We start from the raw sequence: 24,319 nt of genomic DNA, 5'->3' as shown, positions 1-24,319 counted from the left end.
TTCCATAGATACAATACTGTATAGAAAAATGTCAAAACTGCTATCAACTTCATTTACAACTTGGGCTGCATGAGAGGAGATCTATAAGCACATACTGTTAGGATTAAATATTTATTTAAAACCTCAGGGTTTTTTCTTTTACATACCAAGATCTCAAGCCTTCATTTTAAGATGTCATTGGTTCTAAAAATCAATATTTTATCTTGGATACATAATGCATTCCCCCCCCCCTAAAACAGGCTGGCTCTATGTGGTGAAGCAAACTACACTGCCTGACTGCTGAACAATATAAAAGTGTGCTTGTTATTCGTTACAAAAAAGACCAAATTGTCTAGAGTGCAATACGTTCTGTTTTTTTTTCCAGGCCATTAATATTTTAAGCCATGCCACTTATTTAAAATGTGAATCACCTTCGGTGAAAGGACCAAGGGCTGTTATGGCTGGCATCTATTCCACGTTAAAGAAGCCAAGGAAAGGGCAAATGGTGGAAGTTCTTCACGTCGGCATCAAATATTTAATGGAATGCAACTGCAATTATTTGATACTTTTCCATAAAGCATATAAAGATAAAAAATAGTCTCCATTAAAGGCAACCAGTAGATAGATGTCTAAAAGTGCACAAAAATCGCTATAAAACAAATTTATTTTTTTACTTTTACAGATGAAAAAGTAATAAAAAATAAAAGCGTGAAGAGATGAGGCCTACCATTTGGAAGGTTTCACAATCAGCGAAAAAGCAGTTTTGACAATGAATTGCGATGCCATTTCAAACAGAAGAAAAAGTACACACATGCTATAAAGATTAAGACCATGCTATAGTAACTAAATGTTATGATTGTAAACAAGTAATACAATTTTAGGTATTTCTGCGAAGGGGAGGGATTTAGCTCTGATGCGACACATAGATGGCCCAACCTCTAGAACTAACAGAGCTGACATAGTAGCGAAAAATATGCAGCAGTATTGGCGATATCATAAACAGTACCTGCTATCTCAGTGCACAGCTTGTAAGCGAAATTGGAAGCCTCCTGGGTAACAAGTGAAAGTATTTCTTCATCATGCTCCTCTACAACATGTTCACACTGCAAGAAATTAGAAACCATGTGTAGTCAATACAAACTAACAGCAATCACTACATTACATTAATCAGATATTAGTGTCTTTTACTAGGTTTAATTTTTTTTTTTTATAGATAGAAATACTAAGATAATTAATGAATATACACGAGTATAAATACAAGAGAGAATTATTGAAATTTAAAAAAAGATATAAAGTATAAAAAAAACATCCAATCACTGCAACTTTATATCTGACAGAGAGATGCAACAACTTAGTAAATAAGGTTACATTTTTTTTAACAACTGCAAAGTTGTTAAAATAAATAAATAAAATATAGATTTTTTGAAGAAATCCTGCAAAAATATTGACTAAATTAATATTACACAAATTTTGGAAAGAATATTTGAACATTTTAAATATTACTAAATAACTGTTAAATTTGTTCATGAATATTAAAAAATAGTGACTGCTAAATAGAAGTTGAAACAAAATGCCTTATAATAGAAAAGGCCAAATGCTGACAAAAAAAAAAAGTAAAAAAAATAAAAAAATAAAGCCACAATGCTCTCTCTCAAATAGTTCTAAATACAGGTACACTGAAAAAAGCACTTGTAAATTTCAAAATACTCATTAGAATGTCCTATAGGATTTTGATATATATATATATATATATATATATATATATATATATATATATATATATATATACACATACATACATACATACATAACACAATAAAAAGCACCATACTGAACAACTTACGGCAAACTTTAAAGGACTGCCATCCACAGGATTGAATTGGAAATTGTTAAAGTCTAGTGAAGGAAGATCTTCGCTATCTCTTGGTGCAAACCGTTTGAATGACTTTTCTTTAGTTTTAGGGTCGTAATATAGGCTGTAGTCATCCATTTTTTCACATATGCTTTCCAAAACTTCTGTTAGGTATACTTCGGATTTCACTAAGGCAACCTAAAAAAAAAAGAAAAGGAAAGAAAGTCTGAATTATACTGCATAAAATCAAACCACACTTGCAAACATTATTCTCAGGGGAAAAAAAAAAAGTATAACCTTTAAAAATGCAATAATTGTCAATATATAAGTTATAGGATATAAATAGTTACATAGTGTCCATACTTCTTCTATGAATAAGAGTTGTATAAAGCCCACTGCATAGAATAGTTGTTGTTCGCCATCTCCAATGCAGCTGTTTTAATGCTTCCCAGGGGCTTTGTGTAGAAAATAATAGCTTACAAAATGTAACTTCTCCCAGGTTCTACTGTTTCAGCTTTATTTCATAACAGCTGGTCCATGTCTTTGTCTCATTCGCTTTCCTCCTGAATTAAGCAAGAATTCAAGAAGCTTTTACACACTACCTACATACTTAGTGAGTGCCTCAACAGCAAATACTCAAAGGGTCAAAGAGCACCCAGTATTCTTGGTAACCGGCACAAAAAGCCCACTCCCCAGTCTAGACAGGTCAAGGTGCAAGATGGTCCTATCTCTGTTGCTTCTTCCGGATTGGGGGTGTGAAGTGAAGCCAAGTGCACAGTAAACAATACTGATGCATCTTTGGGCCTTTCGGAGGCTTTCTCTCCACCCTCTGCTGATCAAAGTAGGAAGTTTTCATGACAACCACAGTCAAAGGGGTCGAATCACAAATGAACTAGATTTCTGCAATGTTGATATATCCAGTCTCTATTGTCTCCTTTCAGACACAGTATGAACCCTTCCGGTCTCAATGACTACATTATAGAGGCACTTTCACATGTGTGCTTCATTTACACAAAGGGTTTCCTTGCTTCACCACCATCTGGACACAAATCAAATAAATACAGGCTGGAGAATTAAAATTTGTGGCTAGCTTTTATTGTTTCATTCATGCTCCATTTAAAATTCAGCCTTCTGGATGTGACATTTGTTTCTGAGCTAAGTAAAAAAAAAAGACAAAGGAAACTATATTGTTTGCAGGACACATTGCATTGAATTCACAATTGGATTTTTTTATTGCAGAAAAAAAAATTCAAAGCTGTGACAAATCTAATACTACTGGCATTTGCAAAAAATATATACAGTGGATATAATATAAAAAACAATTTCAGTACTTAATGCCCGACTGTATTGTGTAGAAACACATGTTTTGGGGTTACCGGGCACCTATAAAACTTTCAGTAATGTTGGTAAATGCCAGACTGCCAGGTTGACATAATCTAAATTTTTTTTGTTTTTCTTTGCAGACTTTGTGGTGCACATTTTAAGATTTCATGAAGCTGGTAAATAAAAAGGCCAATGCGATGACCCAGCCACACATAAACCTAGCAGCAATACAAGAATACATTTAAAGCAGAAATGAGCTGGGGCAATTTTGATGTGTGTCACTATCAATTTCAAGTTGTGCGATTTATCCACACAATTAAACATTAAAATTTTTAACACCTAAATGTAATGCTCAGACAGCTGACGAAACTTAAATCCATTGAAAAGCATATGCAGACGGGGCCTGTCTGAGCTCTGCTGGCACCCATTGCAGAGGCTAAAACTGGCACCACCCACAGCTGCTTCAGTCATCTGAGAATGCGGCATTGTTACTGTGAGTGACAGCAACAGCACACAAACCTTTGCTTCCAAACTCATATCACAATATACAAATTAAAGAACATTGCCCACTGCAAGTTAGGTCACACTGCCCAAGGCCGACCACACAGACAGCATAACTTAGGTGAGTTCTGTCATAACTTTGATGTTCATTTATGGCATATGGTCTTTCTAAAACGAAGGCCCTCAGAAAATTCCCCTTTCTTCTAAATTGAACTTCTACTCTTTCATGCCTGTTGGGTGATCTTCCCTATGATGCACTTTATTTTCTCTGCTCTTTACCTTGAGGCACAAAAAATTAAAGATAACATTTTGAACCTATAAGATCTTTTGCTATGTAAAAGTAAATCTCCTGCAGACCGTCTGGTGCTCAATGAAAGGTACCCAATCATTTGTTTGTTAGGTAATTACCAGGCAATAATACAGAGACCTACAAAAACTTGAGCAGTTACCAACACATATTTTATGATCCATCCATGAATGAAGACATATTAACTGTCATCTGGGGTCATCTGGGGTGCAATGTAAAGCTGATAGAAAATATCCAACCTGGCGAGTAAATCCCAGTGTCCTGAGTTCATCAGATTTGACGGTTTGCAACCTACACTATTGTTGACATGTCAAAACTGCCATACTAAACGTAGCTTTGCTATGTGTATTTGCTGCATCTGAGCTTATGATAATTTGTCTTAAAGTGTATGTAAAACAACAAATCTAACAATTAACTTTTCTTTTTGCTTCCTGTTTGTCCGTTAAATATACCATTCAAAGTGTTTTGTTATACAAGCTCAAAAAGAACAGAGAAAAACGTATTGATCCTGCTAGAAATCCAGGAAGCTTGTATCATCCTATAGTGAAGTGCTAATGCTGCCTCTGCTGTACTGACATTCCAAGCAGTGTTATAAGCCTTACCCAGTTCACTTTAAATGAACTACTGAACCCTCCCCCATATTAGGAGGATAAGGAAATGGGGGTGTTCTATAGTCCATATCAGGAGAGAGAGGCCTACGGTGCTCCTACATGGATACAGTGAATAAGAATTGTCAGCCTAAAATAATTGTGTTCCTGGCGAGTCACTGAGAGAAAATAAACAGAAAAAGTCTAAGAAAAAAAAATCCTAATGCAACTACCTCATCCAATAACTAATAAGTTGATTTATACGTTACAATAATAGCAACTTATCAGCTATTAGATGTGGTGGCTGCGTTAGGATTTATGTATTTAGGCTTTTTTTTCTCTTTATTTTCACTTGGTGACCCTGATGTCTTGAGAAAGGCAGGCGGAGTCCTGCCGAAAAAGGTTGACATTGATTAAACTACGTTGGAAAATGCCTCCTGTTGTAGTGCACCTACTAGATGTATATAGTTAAGGTATGCTTTAATCTAAAAAAAAAAATAAAAAAAAATATTTTTTTATAGAATCATCTAAATTACAACTGAAGCCTGCTGTGCGGCCCCATGACAGGCGTGTTCTCGGAGGACGTCATACGACATCCTCCCTGAACAACAGTGCTCCCGCCTGGCCATGACTGTATTATAGGCTGGGCAGGAAGGTGTTCCAGGCTAAGTTCGCCTTTAACCACTTCAGGACCGCCGTATTGCCAATGTACGTCAACACAATGGCACAGGCAGGCACAATCACGTAGATGTACGTGATTGCCTTCCAGCGGGTGGGGGGTCCGATCGGACCCCCTCCCGCTGGTTACGGCGGTCCGGTTCGTTCCAGGAGCGCTCCGTGATGAGGGGATGGCCGTTGGTTTTCGGCCACCCCCTCTGGATCGCTCCTGGCCAATGAGAAGCTTCCTCCCACTGTGTATTGTTTACACAGGAAGGAGGAAGTGATGTCATTCTCCTCGGGGCGGTCTTTTTGACCGGACTACGAGGAGAAGACTAATAGTAAGTGTGCACCAACACTACACTGACATGTAGGTACACACAGGCACACAAACCCCCCCCCCCCCGATCGCCCCCCGATCCCCCCCGCCCCCCCTCCCCCCCCAGTCACAGTGTCACTGATTGCATTGATCATTTCTTTACTGATCAATGCATTCAGTGTCAGTTGTGACAGTAAAAACTGTCAGGACAGTTAGTGTTAGGTCCAGGGTAGCCCCCTATCACCCCCCAATAAAGATTTAACCCCCTGATTGCCCCTAGAGTTAACCCTTTCACCCCCTTTTGCCAGTGTCACTAAGCGATCATTTTTCTGATCGCTGCATGTGTCGCTAGGTAGCTAGTTATTTTTTTAGGTTCACCGCCAGGTTTTATATCGCTAGGTACCCCGATATACTACCCAATAATGGTTTTAACCCCCTGATTGCCGCTAGTTAACCCTTTCACCCCCTTTTGCCAGTGTCCCTAAGCGATCGTTTTTCTGATCGCTGCATTGTGTCGCTACAGTCGCTAGGTAGCTAGTTATTTTTTTAGGTTCACCGCCAGGTTTTTATAGCGCTAGGTACCCCGATATACTACCCAATAATGGTTTTAACCCCCTGATTGCCGCTAGTTAACCCTTTCACCCCCTTTTGCCAGTGTCACTAAGCGATCATTTTTCTGATCGCTGCATGTGTCGCTAGGTAGCTAGTTATTTTTTTAGGTTCACCGCCAGGTTTTTATATCGCTAGGTACCCCGATATACTACCCAATAATGGGTTTTAACCCCCTGATTGCCGCTAGTTAACCCTTTCACCCCCTTTTGCCAGTGTCACTAAGCGATCGTTTTTCTGATCGCTGCATTAGTGTCGCTACAGTCGCTAGGTAGCTAGTTATTTTTTTAGGTTCACCGCCAGGTTTTTATAGCGCTAGGTACCCCGATATACTACCCAATAATGGTTTTAACCCCCTGATTTCCGCTAGTTAACCCTTTCACCCCCTTTTGCCAGTGTCACTAAGCGATAATTTTTCTGAACGCTGCATCAGTGTCGCTAGTGTCGCTAGGTAGCTAGTTATTTTTTTAGGTTCACCGCCAGGTTTTTATAGCGCTAGGTACCCCGATATACTACCCAATAATGGTTTTAACCCCCTGATTGCTGCTAGTTAACCCTTTCACCCCCTTTCACCAGCGATCACAGTATAAGTGTCACTGGTGACGCTGGTTAGCCAGTTAGTTATTTAGGTTCCCCGTCAGGTTTTTATATAGCGCCAGGGACCCCCATATACTACCTAATAAAAATTTGAACCCCCTGATTGCCCCTAGTTAACCCTTTCACCACTGATCACCGTATAAGTGTTACGGGTGACTCTGGTTAGTTTGTTTTTTATAGCATCAGGGCACCCACCATTTATTACCCAATAAAGGTTTAACCCCCTGATCACCCGGCGGGTGATATCAATTAGGTTTTAGGGTCAGGGTCTGCGTCGCCCCAGGCAGCGCTAGGTTAGTGCCAGTACCGCTAACACCCACACGCAAAGCATACACCTCCCGTAGTGGTATAGAATCTGAACAGATCAATATCTGATCTGATCAGATCTATACTAGCGTCCCCAGCAGTTTAGGGTTCCAAAAAAACGCATTGTTAGCGGGATCAGCCCAAATACCTGCTAGCACCTGCGTTTTGCCCCTCTGCCTAGCCCACCCAAGTGCAGTATCGATCGATCACTGTCACTTACAAAACACTAAACACATAACTGCAGCGATCGCAGAGTCAGGCCTGATCCCTGCCATCGCTAACAGGTTTTTTGGTAGCATTTTATATTCAAATCCGGAAGGCAGTGCTTGGTTTTCGGGGTCCCGTACGTGGCTAGGCTCCCAAAAAGTCCCCCACATGTGGTATCCCCGTACTCGGGAGAAGCAGCAGAATTTATTTTGGGGTGTAATCTGACTTCTGCCCATAGCATGTGTGAGCAATATATCATTTAGTGACAACTTTGTGCAAAAAAAAAAAGTTTGTAATATTCCCGCAACTTTTGGCAAAATATAAAATATTCCATGGACTCAACATGCCTCTCAGTAAATAGCTTGGGGTGTCTACTTTCCAAAATGGGGTCATTTGGGGGGGTTTTGTGCTATTTTGGCATTTTATGGCCTTCGAAACTGTGATAGGTAGTGAGGAGTTAAATCAAAAATTTGCACCCTTAGAAATCCTGAAGGTGGTGATTGGTTTTCGGGGTGCCGTGCGTGACTAGATTCCAAAAAAGTCCCACACATGTGGTATCCCCGTACTCAGGAGAAGCAGCAGAATGTATTTTGGGGTGCAATTCCACATATAACCATGGCATGTGTGAGCAATATATCATTTAGTGACAACTTTTTGTAAAAAATTTTTTTTTTTTTTTTTTGTCATTATTCAATCCCTTAGGACAAAAAAAATAAATATTCAATGGGCTCAACATACCCATCAGCAATTTCCTTGGGGTGTCTACTTTCCAAAATGGGGTCATTTGGGGGGGATTTGTACTGCCCTGCCATTTTAGCACCTCAAGAAATGAGATCGGCAGTCATAAATTAAAAGCTGTGTAAATTCCAGAAAATGTACTCTAGTTTGTAGACGCTATAACTTTTGCGCAAACCAAAAAATATACGCTTATTGACATTTTTTTTACTAAAGACATGTGGCTGAATAAATTTTGCCCTCAATGTATGACTAAAATTTAGTCATACATTGCATTGAAGCATTGAACCCGCAATTAGTGGAATGCGGGTGCAATGTCATGCTACTATAGACACTTCCTACCTCTGTGCAAGCTTTCAGTTGGAAAGATGGAGGAAGTGTCAATGGACTACGTGTGCAGCAAATACCACGTTTGTCCTTGTGCAGTGGTGGTTCTCTGTGAATAAATGACACAACTGTGGTGGCGGAGCTCTGCACAGCCACGCCGATTTAAATGTGACAGCGACTTCGGGTAAGAAAAATCCCCTATATTTTCACGGGGGTAGCAGGTGCCTAGGCACATGTTACACCCTTAATATGGGTGTAACATGTTCCAAAAGGTGAACTTATCCTTTAAGTAGTCTTGTGATTCAGATATCACTATTAGCAGAGTCGCAGACCTTCATTACAGTGAAGCAGTACAGTCCGGTCAAAGCCACACCCTCAAGTCTGCTGACCAGACAAAAAAAAAAAAAAAACATGGATGAGTAGTCATTGCTGCGCTCTTTCATCCTGCAAGCATATTTACCATTTTCATCTGACAAGCACTGTGCTCTCCAGCAAATCACAAATGGCCCCTGAAGCTTCCATCTGTCTTCCAGTTCTATCATACAAAGGACTACAGTCAGTAAAAACAGGGATGTGGAAAGGATGTTCCCAGTAATGGGTGTCCTTCATTTACCATTATGGCAACCCTTTCGAATATAGACAATATAGACCTGGTGGTAACATGGTACTTCTATGAAAAGGTGTCATAGGCATGAGCATGGGGTGTGCCAGGTGTGCATGGCACACCCTAATCACCCTGAATGGCACAGATTCCCCCTGTTTAAATCCCTGATATTTCACAAAAAAAACCCTAATGGGGTTTCTAAGAAATGTAAAAAAAAAAAAAAAAAAAAAAAAAAATGAATGACACCATCCACTGCCCTACTGACACCAATCTCTGCCCTAATGACACCATCATCTGCTCTACTGACACCGTCAGTATATATACACATGGAACACACATGTGTTTGAGCTCTGAGGTGCACACTCTAATGCAATAGGCTGTGCACACCCATGAAAGGTGGTCATGGTCATATACAGCAAAACCTTTGATAAAAACCATACCTCTGTGATAAAAAGTTCTCTCCTTTACATGGCCCATCTTGTGAAGAAGACCCACTTATATGGAACCCCTGAAAATCCTGCACTAATCTATTTTATCTGTGAGCACTTCTATCTGATTGTATTCGTCTTTGATCTTATCAGGAAAACAGAGACAGGATTTTAGCTACAGTTATTGGGATTTTGAGTGTGTATTCTGTTTTATCAGTTAAATATGAAACACTGCACATGAATATGAAACAAGTATTGTTTCCAGCAAGGTGGATATCCTTTTCAAAGGTATACCAGGCTTTTCTGGAAAAAAATGATTACAGAACTCTTGGAAACGCAAATGACACACGTAGTTGAATGAGTCAGCGGACATATTCACCCCATAGATTTTCTTTCCTTCCACCACCCAAAAAAAAAGAAAATCGGTCGATTCCCCCATCAGCACATTTAATGTTGATAGGAAAATGCCTCCCACAGTGCTAATGTATTCTGCCAGCAAGGGGCGCGGGGAGCTTTCTCGGCCAGCAGAATACAATGATTACTGCTTGTGGCAGTAATCACATGAAGAAAAATCCGACAGGCTGGTTGTACCAAAACCGATCAACGGATCAACTTGGGTACAATCAGTCTGCCCATACATGATCGAAATGTGGCCTGTCCCTGCTGAACTGGCTGAATTCTGATCCATGCGTGACTGGATGGCCAGGGAATTTCCATTTCGTGTGACAGTCAGTAAATCTGGCCATTCATGGATCAAAATTTGATTCATCTATGGGCAGGATGGTTGTACCGATCCATTGATCGACTTGGGTACAATCTACCTGTATGATCTTTTACATGCAACTACTGCCGAAGGATATAGAAGTAATTAACTGTGTAGATGGGGGAATCAAACAACTTTCTTTCCTTCCAAATCAGATTGTACATGGTTTCCCTTAGAGAGGAGTGACTTGTTTGCTCTTGCTTTGGAAAGCCCAAAATTCTCTGCTACATCATGTTTCATGGTTAGATAGTGTGCTCATGTTTCCTTTTAGAACCCTTTCACACTTTGCAGGCGCTATAGCATTAAAAATAGCGCATGCAAAGCGCTCTGAAACAGCGGCTCCATTCACTCCAGTGTGAAAGCCCGAGGGGTGTCACACTGAAGCGGTGTGCAGGCAAGGCATCAGAAAAAGTCCTGCCATCAGCTTCTTTGCACTCACCACTCCTAAAGTGCCCCGCTCATTGAAATCACTGTAGCAGTGCTTTGTGGGCGGTTTTAACCCTTTTTCAGCCACTAACAGGGGTTAAAGGCGCTGCAAAAACGATGGTAAAGCACAGCTAAAAATAGTGGCGTTTTGCCTCTGATGCCCGGGGGAGCTCAGTGTGAAAGCGCTCTTAAAGTCTCTCCAATTTTTACCATTGCCGAAGAACTACAGTTTCTAAAGAATCCACTGTATCCAACACTTGTAAGTGTGTTAGATGCCCATTGCCCTGCTGAGCTCTGTGGTTCGATCTGTTATAGCCCTACATCACAACTGTGTCCTTTAGTAAAGGTATGCCCATAGCTATGAAGGAACAAAGTAAGTATAGGGCATCTGTGGAAAGGGAGCCAGACAGCAGGGGTTAATTATTTTTAAAGTTCTGTGGAAAGTTATGATTCTTACCTCATTGGTCGAACACATGAGGTGACTGGGAGGAGCATGTGAGGGTAGTTGGTGGGGAGGAGTGGTGTAGATTTACTTGCAGATCAGATAAACATCCCTCCTTTCCACCTTAACTGTTCATGTTATATTTGTTTTTTGTGGTTATTTTGGAGGTTTGGGGTCCTTGATGGGGGCGTCTAAATCTGGTGTTCTTGGGAAAATGGTTGGAACTTATCCTAGGTATGGTGTCTAGTTGGTACAGTTCAATTTATAGTGACCCGGTAATGGCAAGATCAATAGGTGTCTAAAGTCAGCAAACTTAGTCCCTGAGGTGATGTTTGGTGGCTGGGGACATAACATAGCTAACTGGTGCCATAGACACAAAGGGGGATTTACTAAAACTGGAGAGTGCAAAATATGGTGTAGCTCGGCATAGAGACCAATCAGCTTCCAGTTTTTATTGTCAAAGCTTAATTGAACAAGCTGAAGTTAGAAGCTGATTGGCTACTGGGTACACCTGCACCAGATTGTGAGTTCTCTAATTTCAGGAGTTTTAGTAAATCTCCTCCAATGTTTTTAGTTATATGGTACTGTCAAGGACCTGCAACCAGTTTCGACCTGGACTGTTATGTTATTATGTTTTGTTATTTAAAAACGTATATTTAAAAAAAGCCGATCCAGGCATTTTAACTGCTGAGTAGTGTTGTTCTTTCCAGGGATAATAGGGAGGAGGAGTTGAGGGAGATTTGCACAGGTGTCAGGTATTTGGGCAAGCTCTGATCTACCCTGGTAATGTAGGGGCTGCTGGAAGGAACCAACGAGTGTAGCGGAGGCTTAAAACCCTGAGGCCCCTTTCACAATGGGGCGCTTTTCAGGCACTACAGCGCTAAAAATAGTACCTGAAAAGCACCCTGAAACAGCCGCTGCTGTCTCTCCAGTGTGAAAGTCCCAAGGGGTTTCACACTGGAGCGGTGCATTGGCAGGACGCCATTTAAAAAAAACAGTTAGATACCGCAATTACTTATCTCTTGAAGTGGGATCCTTCAAAATCTGACCAAACACTTCCATTTTAGCATGCCAGGTATCAGAGGTACTGATTGTCTGACTCTGTATGGAAGCCAATCAATGCCTCTGTCTCACAGTGGCAGCGAGAAGATGCAGAAGTGAGAGTGTTTTAAATGGTAGCAGCATAAGACTTTAAGTAACTTTTTGAACTAAAGTGGAAGATAAGTCTAACTATTCTTAAACACTTTCCCTCCTCCCTCCTCCTACCCATCTTATATAGCCTGTATTAAAAAGATCAGTGTAAATACCTTTTTTATATTATGTCCTGTGATCCAGAATCTCTGTGTCGGAGATCAGCTGCTGCAGGGGAGAGGAGCGAGCTCTGACAATGGATGGGCCATGGGAGCTGGTGGGTAACATCACAGCTCCAGGACTTCAAAGCCATTGCTGAACACTCCTATGCACCAGGGGAGATGGAGCTGCTGGATTACAGACCAGACAAGACTGAATAAAGGTGTTTACACAGATCTTTTTTAAGCAGGCTATGCAGGATCAGTAGGAGGGAACAAATGTAAGAATAATTATAGTCAGCCTTTACTACCACTTGAAAGGTTGGCTTCAAGCATAAAAGGTTCTGTGTCTATAGACACCAGAGCAATAAATGTAGTTGTGGATGGAAAAAAACAAAACAAAGTTATTGCACAGAGCAGCCTCATCCCTCCTCTTCTGGAGTCCACTACTGGCACTGTCCACTGCTCCTCTTCTGCATGTGCCCCCATAGCAAGCTGTGCTGTGTCCTGAGCTGGGCTGTGTGCATCTATTGACACAAACAGTGTGACTCGGCCCCACCCCGCTGTCTCATTGCACAGTATTAGACTGACAGCAGTAGGAACCAATGGCTTCCACTATTTTTAGGAAGGCCCCCGAAAAACAACCCCAGACCATAATTCCCCTCCACCAAATGATTTGGACCAGTGCACAAAGCAAGGTCAATAAAGACATTCCAATACACACTACTAAACCTTGTGGACAGCCTTCTCAGAAGAGTTGAAGCTGTTATAGCTACAAAGGGTGGGCCAATATAATATTGAACCCCACAGACTAAGCCCCTGTACACACGGTCTGAGATTTCCACAACCAAATCTGTCAGATTTTGTCCGTCAGATTTAGTCTGACGGATTGTGTCTGAAACTGTTGCATACACGCGGTCGGACTAGGTTGTCGAAAAATCCGATCTTTCAGAACGTGATGACGTAATTTTGTTACGATGGGACTAGATTCAGGCTAGTAGCCAATAGCTTTGATGTAGGAATTTGATCTGAGCATGCGTGGCACTTGGTCCGATCAAAATTCTCTACACATGATCGGATTACGTCCGACCGGCCCAGTTGGTCGGGAAATATTTCCAACATGTTGGAAAATTGGGTCCGACGGAGATTCGGACGGAATCAGTCCGATGCATACCACACACAGTCGGATTATCTGATGACGCGGTCCGATAAGATGCATTCCGACGGATTCTCCAACCGTGTGTACGCGGCATAAGACTGGGATACAATTAAAATTTATGTGCGTGTAAAGGCAGGCATCCCAATACTTTTGGTGATTAAGTATATGTGTGAATGTGATAACCCAAAAGAAAAAAATCTGAAAGCAAAAGGTGCATCTTTTAAATAAAAAAATAAAAATCAGTATAAGTTCACCCGTTACGTAGTATACCCAAAGGCTGACCTTTAAATGTATTGCATTCTTCCACTACACAGCCTGGCTTTCAACTGTGTTTGGCAGTGTTAACTATCAATTTTCTTCCTGATGCCTAAGCTCCAGTGTGCAAGTAAGACTACATGCTCTATGGAGATGAATGGGACAGCCGAACTCCCATAATCATATCTCTAAATAGCTTAGCCTGTAATTTGTATTCCAGTAGCAGTCATTCAGCAAGTGGGGCTGACTGTACTTTCAGAGGTACAGATAAACAGTAAATTATGCACTTAATTAACCACTTGCTGACCGGCTCATGCCGATATATGTCGGCAGAATGGCTCTCCTGCACAAACTGACGTACATGTTCATCAGTCTGTAAAGGTAGGCCTGCGTGCCTGCTGCGGGGGCATGCCTGCTGATTCGATGTCCGCCAGCGGTCAGAGATCGCGGTGAGGAGAGGCAGAACAGGGAACTGCCTATGTAAACAAGGCTTTTTCCCATTCTGCCTAGTGACATGACAGAGATCTACTGTTCCCAGTGATCTCTGTCATGTTTCAGTAAGCCCATCCACCCTACAGTTAAAACACACTGAGGGAACACACTTAACCACTTGATCGCCCCCTAGTGTTAACCCCCCTTTCCTGCCAGTGTCATTTTTACATTGATCGGTGCATTTTTATAGCACTAATTAATGTAATAATGTTACTGGTCCCCAAAAAGTGTAATTTGGGATTTGTCCGCTGCAATGTCGCAGTCCTCCTAAAAATCGCGAATTGCCGCCATTACCAGTAAAAAAAATAGTAGTCTCTTAATCAATCCCGTAGTTTGTAGACACAATAACTTTTGCACAAACCAATCAATATATGCCTATTGATTTTTTTTAACCAAAGGTATGTAGAAGAATCTATATCGGCCTAAACTGATGAATAAATTATATTTTTTTAATATTTTTCTGGATATGTAGCTCTTCTTTTGTTTATAGCGCAAAAAATAAAGACTGCAGAGATGATCAAATACCACCAAAAGAAAATTTTGTTTGGGTACAACGTCGCACAACTGCGCAATTGTCAGTTAAAGCGATGCAGTCCTCTGAAAGCAACGCAGTGCCATATTGAAAAAAATGCTCTGGTCGTTTAGGAGGTAAAACCTTCTGGGGCTGAAGTGGTTAATAAACATGAAAGCTAATTATTTATAAAGTAGACTTGACAGGTAACGATGGACAATGTCTCATTCAGTGCCAGGGCAAGGCGTTCTGGCATCCCTTTCTGCCATAGTGCTACCCCACGTTCCCCTGCCTCACCCCAAAATGAGACAAAGGAAGTGAAAGCCACCGGCCCAGGAGTTACCATTTTTTTTGGGTCCAAGAACAACTGAATGGGGGTTAGAAGCTGCCACACTGGTAAACCCAGTTTGATTTAGTCATAACCATGTTACCACAGATTATTACTATAACCAATCTTTGTTTTGTTCCTTCATTTGGGTACTATAGTCATTTATACTGTACCTGATCAAAAGTGCACATGTTATGATTTCTCTCTTTTATACTAGGAGTGATGTTTCAAGTACAAATCCCATTTAAATATATTGCTACAAAAATGAAAGAATACAAATTGAAAACAATATATACAGATGAAATCACAAATGAAAGAAGAGGGAGTTAACAAAACAAGGTTAAAATGTTGTCCACTTTTTTTTTTTCTACAGATCCCTATTGACAGTAAACCTGAAGCTTTAATTCATAAATGGCGTTGAAATCACAGCCCCACAAATTGGTGTGTGGCTCTCCTAATGTAGTCAGCTGCTACTTTGACTGCTTGGGTCTGCTGTGCGCTGTTAATCACAGGAAGTGTAAACCTGACAGCAGAGCTCCACTGATTACATTTGGAGAGCCCCACCCTCTTAGGCTGCTTTCACACTGGGGCGGTGCGGGCGTCGGCGGTAAAGCGCCGCTATTTTTAGCGGCGCTTTACCGTCGTTTTAGCGGCGGTCTGCGGGTGCTAGCGGGGTGGTTTTAACCCCGGCTAGCGGCCGAAAAAGGGTTAAACCTGCCCGCAAAGCGCCGCTGCAGCTGCGCTTTGCCGGCGGTATTGCCAAGCTGTCCCATTGATTTCAATGGGTAGGAGCGGCTCCAAAGATGCGGCTAGCAGGAATTTTTTCACTGTCCTGCCAGCGCACCGCCCCAGTGTGAAAGCCCTCCGGCTTTCACACTGGAGTGAAAGGGGCCGTTTTTTTTCAGGCGCTACACAGGCGCTATTTTTAGTGCTGTAACGCCTGAATACCGCCCCAGTGTGAAAGCAGCCTCAGTGTAATTTGCAGGACTGAGCTGTCGGTTTGACAGCTTAGTCCTGTACAGTGCAGGAGATGGGCAGGCAACCTTGAGGTAGTAAAGGACCATTCGGAGCCAATCAGGAATGTGTGTTTGAAAAATGTAAGGAGAAGTAGGAGCAAAGCTTTTTTGGGCTATACTTCTCCAATAGCTCATAGGAGTGCAGTTCATTCTGCATTCCTATGACCCATTTTTCAGCTGACAGTGGGCTAAAGCCTGCTGTCACCCAATGTCTTTCAGCCGGTCCAGGCTGTGGAAAGATCCACCCAGATTCCTGGATCGGCAGCTGGCTCAACCTCTCAGCTGCATCGCTGGGAGACTGTGCCAGCCATTTCCTCCCCAACCCGGCACCCCAGTGAGTGCTGGAGGGGCAGAGCAGAGAGCTGGTGACTGAGAGTCTGGGGGGAGAACTGAGCAATAAGCGATGTTTGATCACTTGGTTCTCAGTGCAGAAGAGGTGGGGGACAGATGCTGAATCTGATCGATGGTGCATCCACCTAGGTGAGAATAAGGTTTTTGTTTTTTGTTAAACTCATACTTTTCTTTTAAACCTACAGGAAACTATAGTGTAACACAATGGACTTCAGGTCACTTTTTGATTAATACTCATTGCTTTAATGCCTGTTGTAGAGTTACTTAACCACTTCAGCCCCTGGAAGGATTTACCCCCTTCCTGACCAGAGATAGTTTTTTGCGATTCGGCACTGCGTCGCTTTAACTGACAATTGCGCAGTCGTGCAACATGGCTCCCAAACAAAATTGGCGTAATTTTTTTTCCCACAAATAGAACTTTCTTTTGGTGGTATTTGATCACCTCGGTTTTTATTTTTTGCGCTATAAACAAAAAAAGAACGACAATTTTGAAAAAAAGCATTATTGTTTACTTTTTGCTATAATAAATATCCCCCAAAAATATATAAAAAAAACAATTTTTTCCCTCAGTTTAGGCCAGTATGTATTCTTCTACATATTTTTGGTAAAAAAAAATCACAATAAGCATTTATCGATTGGTTTGCGCAAAAGTTATAGCGTCTACAAAATAGGGGATAGTTTTATGCCATTTTAATTAAAAATTTTTTACTAGTAATGGCGGCGATCAGTAATTTGGCGGACACATCGGACAATTTTGACACATTTTTGGGACCATTGGCATTAATACAGCGATTGATGCTATAAAATTGCATTGATTACTGTAAAAATGTCACTGGCAATAAAGGGGTTAACCACTAGGTGGCAGTGTAGGGGGTTAAGTGTTCCTAGGGCCATGTTTCTAACTGCATGGGGGCGTGGCTGTATGTGACACCACACTGATCACTGCTCCCGATGACAGGGAGCAGACGATCAGTGTGCTGTCACTAGGCAGAACGGGGAGATACTGTTTTCATCGGCATCTCTCCGTTCTTGAGCTCCGTGACACGATGGCGGGTATCCCGGCAGCGATCAAATCCGTGGGACCTGCGACTATGGTCAAGGAGCTCTCGGCAGGCGCATGCGGCGGGGAATTCAAAGTAACGTACGGGCATGTTACTTTGCCCAGCCGTGCCATTTTGCCAACGTATATGTGCAGGAGCTGGTCGGGAACCGGTTAAGGCAGGAAAAAAACATAAGCGGGTCTTAAATGTTTAATATGATGTTATGTAAGTAAAGGCTTATTTTTTTTTTTTTTTAAAGTGTAGATTAAAAAAAGGGTAATTTCAACAAAAACAGTCTATCTCTAAATGAAACAAATTATCTGTCAGAACATTTTCACAACAGGATTTAGGTAGCGGGTTATTTGAACCACTTGCTTACTGGGCACTTAAACCCCCCTTCTGCCCAGACCAATTTTCAGCTTTCAGCGCTGATGCACTTTGAATGACAATTGCACGGCCATACAACACTGTACCCAAATGAAATTTTTATCATTTTTTCCCACAAATAGAGCTTTCTTTTGGTGGTATTTGATCACCTCTGTGTTTTTTATTTTTTGCGCTATAAATGAAAAAAGACCAAAAATTTGGGAAAAAAACGCATTTTTCTTTGTTTCTGTGATAAAAATGTTCTAATTATTAATTTTTCTTTATAAATTTTGGCCACAATTTATACTGCTACATATCTTTGGTAAAAATAACCCAAATGAGTGGATATTATTTGGTCTTTGTGAAAGTTAGAGAGTCCACAAGCTGTGATGCGAATCGCACAAAATTGATCACATCTGATGTACTGGTGGTCTATCTCATTTCTTGTGACCCGAACAAGCCAGGAAAGTACAAATACCCCCCAAATGACCCCTTTTTTGAAAGTAGACATTCCAAGGTATTTAGTAAGAGGCATGGTGAGCTTTTTGATGTTGTCATTTTTTCCCACAATTCTTTGCAAAATGAAGATTTTTTATTTTATTTTAATTTTTTCCACAAAATTGTCATTTAATAGGTTATTTCTCTCACGTGGCATGTGTATACCACAAATAATGCCCCAAAATAAATTCTGCCACTCCTCCTGAGTATTACGATACAACATGTGTGGGACTTTTCCACAGCCTGACCACATAGAGAGGCCCAACATGCAGGGAGCACCGTCACGTGTTCTAGGAGCATAAATTACACATCTAACTTGTTGACTACCTATTACACTTTTGAAGGCCCTGGAGCACCAGGACAAAGACACGCGACACTGACGTGGCACTGATGACTGGTGGCACTGATGACAGATGCCACTAATACGTGGCACTAATGACATGTGACACTGACAGATGGCACTAATATGTGGCACTGATGACAGATGGCACTTATACGTGGCACTGGCACGTGGCACTGATGACACGTGGCACTGATGACAGATGGCACTAATACGTGGCACTGATGACACGTGACACTGATAACAGATGACACTGATACCTGGCATTGATTACAGGTGACACTGATAACAGGTGGCACGTGACACTGACAGGTGGCACTGATGACAGATGGCACTGATATGTGGCACTGATGACAGATGGCACTAATATGTGGCACTGACATGTGACACTGATATGGCACTGATGACAGGTGGCACTATGTGGCACTGATGACACGTGGCACTGATGACAGATGGCACTGTGTGGCACTGATGGCAGGTGGCACTGATGACAGGTGGCACTTATACGTGGCACTGATGACAGATGGCACTGGGGACAGGTGGCACTGGGGACAGGTGGCACTGATGACAGGTGGCAGTGGGGGCAGATGGCACTGACAGGTGGCAGTGAGGGCAGATGACAGTGGGGGCACTGGGGACAGATGGGCACTTTATTTTCCTTTTTTTATTTATTTATTTTTTACACTAACCGCTGTGAGATTTAACAGCGGTTCATCTCTCCCTCCTCACATGCTGTCTGTGTGAGGAGGGAGAGCGGCGATGAGAGATGATCTCATATGTTTACATATGAGATCATCTCTCATTGGGCACGTCGATCGCGCTGTAAACGGCCGCTGTGATTGGCTGTTTACAGCGATCTGTGACTGGCTGTGTCCGGGGGAACTTCCCCGATGCTCGCCCACGGCAGCGCGCAGAGGGGAAGTAAACAGGAGGACGTCCAGGGATGGCCTCCCGGCAGTTAGCGTCCGCTCTGTAGCCGTCTTTCAGCTATAGGGCGGGCGCGAAGTGTTTAATTACAGAGTTTTATTTTTTTGCTAAACAAACAAAAAAAAAATGCAAAAAAAAAAAAAAATCGTGTTTAATAGTTTGTTATAAAATTTTTCTCCTTCATTGAAATGCGCTGATGAGGCGGCACTAGTGGGCACTGATAGGCTGCACTGGTGGGCACTGATAGGCACAGTTAAGGTGGCACCAATAGGCATAGATAAGATGGCACCGATAGGCACAGATAAGGCAGCACTGATGGGCAAAGATGGGCACAGATAAGATGGCACTGATGGGTGGCACGGATGGTTGGCACTAATGGGCACTGATAGGTACCACTGATAGATGGGACTGATGGGCACTGATAGGTGGCTCTGATAGGTGGCACTGCTGGGCACTGGTAGATGACACTGATGGGCACGGATATGTGGCACTGAGGTGCAGCACTGTTGAGGCAAATTGTGGGCACTAATAGGTGGCACTGTGGGCACTGATAGGTGGCACTATGGGCACTAATGGGTGGCACTATGGGCACTAATGGGTGGCACTTTCTCCTATATTTAGGTGGCACTGGCAGGGGGCAGGTGGGCACTGATGAGCTGGCCCCAGCTTGCCGTGATCGGGACTGAAGTCCCTCTCACGGCCGCCGGCGATCAGCTTTTTTTTTCTCCTCGCACTGTCAGTGCGAGGAGGAAAAATAGTCGATTACCGGCTCTGTTGTGATGATCATGTGGTAAGGGGTCGGGATCAATCCCTTGCTCCGATCTGTGATCAGGCGAGTCCCATAGACTTAGGGGGCGCGCAAGCCGCTCGTGCACGGGACGACGTCAATAGATGTTGTCCCGGCAAAGCAGGTCCGCGCTGCAGCCATCATCTGGCTATAGCGTGGATCTCAAGCGGTTAAAGAACTCAAGAAAAAAAATAACAGAGGGCATTAATCCCCGACAGACCATCTTAAATCAGTGTAAAGCAGTTAAAACTAGCATATTCTTAAAAAACCTTTGTTTTTGATTGGGTGGTATGAGTTACAAAACACCACAACTTTCTGTGCTACTATTCATTTGAAAGTCCAGTTTTGTTGAGAAATACAGTATATCAATACCCTCCAGCTCAAATGGAAAATACTATTGCAGATTGTTACCGGCTTCTGTTTTGGGTTTATTGAGCTCGGCCATACTAAACAATCTGATCCAAATTTCTTCTCTAAACTGGGAAAATTCTCTAATCCCATGACCAGTCCTGGCACACCGTAAGATATGCTGTCTTCTACCAAATGCATTACATGCCTAAAGAGAAAGTGAAGGATGAATGTAAATTGGCCTCAAGTTCTGCACAGACATAAAAGAAAAGCAATAAGCCAATTACAGAATCAGTGGGTGAGAATTTTGGGAAAGTCTGCCTGCAAATTGAGTACTGTTTCTACGTTGCGAGGAAGAGAAGGGAACTTTTTTTTTTTTGGTCATGAAAACATTGGCTGTTGTAATTTGGAAAGGCCTTCTAAAAGAAAACAATTTGTAAAAAGGCAAATATATAGGTTACTAGTTTTGAGAAGGCAGTTTATTTCTAAATAAGGTCAACAATATAAAAAACAAGATGCCAAAGGCAAATCCCCTGCATAATACTGAATGCACTAGAGATCCTGGCATGCCATTGCAGATCATACCCCATGTAAAAGATTCCCTAGAAAATACCAAATAAATAAATAAACTTCCAAAATATCATCAGCTCAGGAAGAGGCAATATTTTTACCACATTTGAGTAATTGAAAAACTCCATTATTGCTCTTTTTCTATATAAAATTAAAATATGGCCTCTCTTTAAAAAATGGGTGTTGCAACACCTAATTATATAAGAATCTGCACTTAGTTTTCTTATAGTCAACTCTCTTTGTCTTGCCGGTTAGTAAACCTAATGCAGCTTCCTGTGATGGTGCAGCAACAATGCTGCACTGCTCCTATATTCAGAGCAAAGTTGCCACTCTCATGTAGGCTGTGCCTGCTTGCAGTACAGTAGGATTAAATGACGTTTATACGAATTCAAGGGGCATGGCTATTAGCATTGTTACTCCCAGTTCACAAACCTGTAGCTATTCATTTAATCCGCACTTGGCCATACCTAGTCCTGCCCACAGCTATGGCTTGACACTGGATTGACATCACTACCTGTGATGCTGAAATACTCCCAATGTTAGCTGCAGTGTCCGGAAGGGTGAGTGTGTGAGACACAAATAAGAGAGTAGTTGGTTCAGTCGGAGAAGACAATGTTTTAGGTTTACATAATGCTTGCGCATCACATAGTAACTGGGTTTGCCCCTCAGGCTGTTATACAGAAGAATATAAATGTACTTTAAAAATAATCCATGTAGTTTACATGGATTTATTTTGTAGCTTAAGCGACATAGCAAAATAGAATATGTTTTTCCCCTAAAGAGTAAAGCTCGGTTCACACTACTGCAAACTTAGGATCTGACCTGTGAGATCCAAAGTCGCAGGACATGTGAAATGCCATGTTTCTCTATGAAAGCCATTCCAACTGACACTACTGAAGTCAAAGTGACTTCAGAAAAGGTTCCTGCACTACTTTGATCCAACTTTGACAAGGTTTCAATGCCAGAGAATGTAAAAGTCTCATCAAAGTAACTTCAAAGTTGGACTCCAAAGTTGCACTAAAAATCACACAAGTTTGGAGTTGGCTAGTGTGAACCGAGCCTTAGGTGAGTTTGTAGAAGTTGTGGGATTTGTGGGACTGATATATGGAAAAGTCTGCCATAAGGAGCATTTTCTGCTATCCAAAGCAACCAATCTGCATCTACGTGCGACTTTGTTAACAGCAGAAGTTTACAAAGCTTTTTTGCTTGGTTGCTAAGCCCCACAGGAACATTTTTGTGCGCGCACTTATCATGCACCAGTCCATACAGTGGTGTGAAAAAGTGTTTGCCCCCTTCCTCATTTCCTGTTCCTTTGCATGTTTGTCACACTTAAGTGTTTCGGAACATCAAACCAATTTAAACAATAGTCAAGGACAACACAAGTAAACACAAAATGCAATTTGTAAATGAAGGTGTTTATTATTAAAGGTGAAAAAAAATCCAAACCATCATGGCCCTGTGTGAAAAAGTGATTGCCCCCTAAACCTAATAACTGGTTGGGCCACCCTTAGCAGCAACAACTGCAACCAAGTGTTTGCGATAACGTGCAATGAGGCTTTTACAGCGTCCTGGAGGAATTTTGGCCCACTCATCTTTGCAGAATTGTCCCAATTCAGTTACATTAGAGGGTTTTCGAGCATGAACGGCCTTTTTAAGGTCATACCACAACATCTCTATAGGATTCAGGTCAGGACTTTGGCTAGGCCACTCCAAAGTCTTCATTTTGTTTTTCTTCAGCCATTCGGTGGTGGACTTGCTGGTGTGTTTAGGATCATTGTCCTGCTGCAGAACCCAAGTTCGTTTCAGCTTGAGTACACGAACAGATGGTCGGACATTCTCCTTCAGGATCTCTTGGTAGACAGCAGAATTCATAGTTCCTTTTATCACGGCAAGTCTTCCAGGTCCTGAAGCAGCAAAACAGCCCCAGACCATCACACTACCACCACCATATTTTACTGTTGGTATAATGTTCTTTTTATGAAATGCAGTGTTCCTTCTACGCCAGATATACTTGGACACACACCTTCCAAAGAGTTCCACTTTTGTCTCATCGGTCCACAGAATGTTGTCCCAAAAGTCTTGGGGATCATCAAGATGTGTTGTGGAGAAATTGAGACGAGCTTTGATGTTCTTTTTGCTCAGCAGTGGTTTTCTCCTTGGAACTCTGCCATGCAGGCCATTTTTGCTCAGTCTTTTCCTGATGGTGGAGGCATGAACGCTGACATTAACTGAGGCAAGTGAAGCCTGCAGTTCCTTGGACGTTGTTGTGGGGTCTTTTGTGACCTCTTGGATGAGTCGTCGCTGCGCTCTTGGGGTAATTTTGGGCGGCCGGCCACTCCTGGGAAGGTTCACCACTGTTCCATGTCTTCGCCATTTGTGGATAATGGCTCTCACTGTGGTTCGCTGGATTCCCAAAGCTTTGGAAATGGCTTTATAACCCTTTCCAGACTGATAGATCTCAATTACTTTCTTTCTCAATTGTTCCTGAATTTCTTTGGGTCTCGGCATGATGTGTAGCTTTTAAGGATCTTCTGGTGGACCTTACTGTGTCAAGCAGCTCCTATTTAAGTGATGCCTTGATTGTGAACAGGTGTGGCAATAATCAGGCCTGGGTGTGGCTAGAGAAATTGAACTCAGGTGTGGACAACCACAGTTATAGTATGTTTTAACAAGGGGGGCAATCACTTTTTCACACAGGGCCATGATGGTTTGGATTTTTTTTCACCTTTAATAATAAACACCTTCATTTACAAATTGCATTTTGTGTTTACTTGTGTTGTCCTTGACTATTGTTTAAATTGGTTTGATGTTCCGAAACACTTAAGTGTGACAAACATGCAAAGGAACAGGAAATTAGGAAGGGGGCAAACACTTTTTCACACAACTGTATATGAGTCACACCATTATCCAAGAACACAGAGGGGTATTCTAACATAATCTTAGTTTATCTATATCAACCGCTTCCCGATTGTAAAACCTATATATACAGCGGTAAGGCAGCTCTGCTGCACAGGATCACATACCTAGTATGTGATACTTCACTCCCAGGTCTGGGGCACACAAGTGTGCTGCT

General features: G+C 42.0%; 1 protein-coding gene across 2 annotated transcripts in view; it reads right to left on the bottom strand.

The window, feature by feature from the left end:
• The window catches only part of CNPY1 (canopy FGF signaling regulator 1), a 217,620-nt gene that overhangs the window by 2,725 nt on the left and 190,576 nt on the right, over positions 1 to 24,319 (bottom strand). For both annotated transcript variants that reach the window (XM_077491159.1, XM_077491158.1), the window contains exons 4-5: positions 1,823 to 2,029; positions 986 to 1,082 (exon numbers count right to left, since the gene is read on the bottom strand). In XM_077491159.1, the coding sequence (XP_077347285.1) occupies positions 986 to 1,082; positions 1,823 to 2,029 (304 nt within the window). The remainder of the gene's footprint in view (positions 1 to 985; positions 1,083 to 1,822; positions 2,030 to 24,319) is intronic.

This window comes from Lithobates pipiens, unplaced genomic scaffold, assembly GCF_037356315.1.
Source record: "Lithobates pipiens isolate NorthernLeopardFrog02 unplaced genomic scaffold, aLitPip1_a1.2 Scaffold_19, whole genome shotgun sequence".
NCBI lineage: Eukaryota > Metazoa > Chordata > Amphibia > Anura > Ranidae > Lithobates > Lithobates pipiens.
Note: the sequence above shows the minus strand (reverse complement) of the source record. Positions and strands in the feature narration are given on the sequence as shown.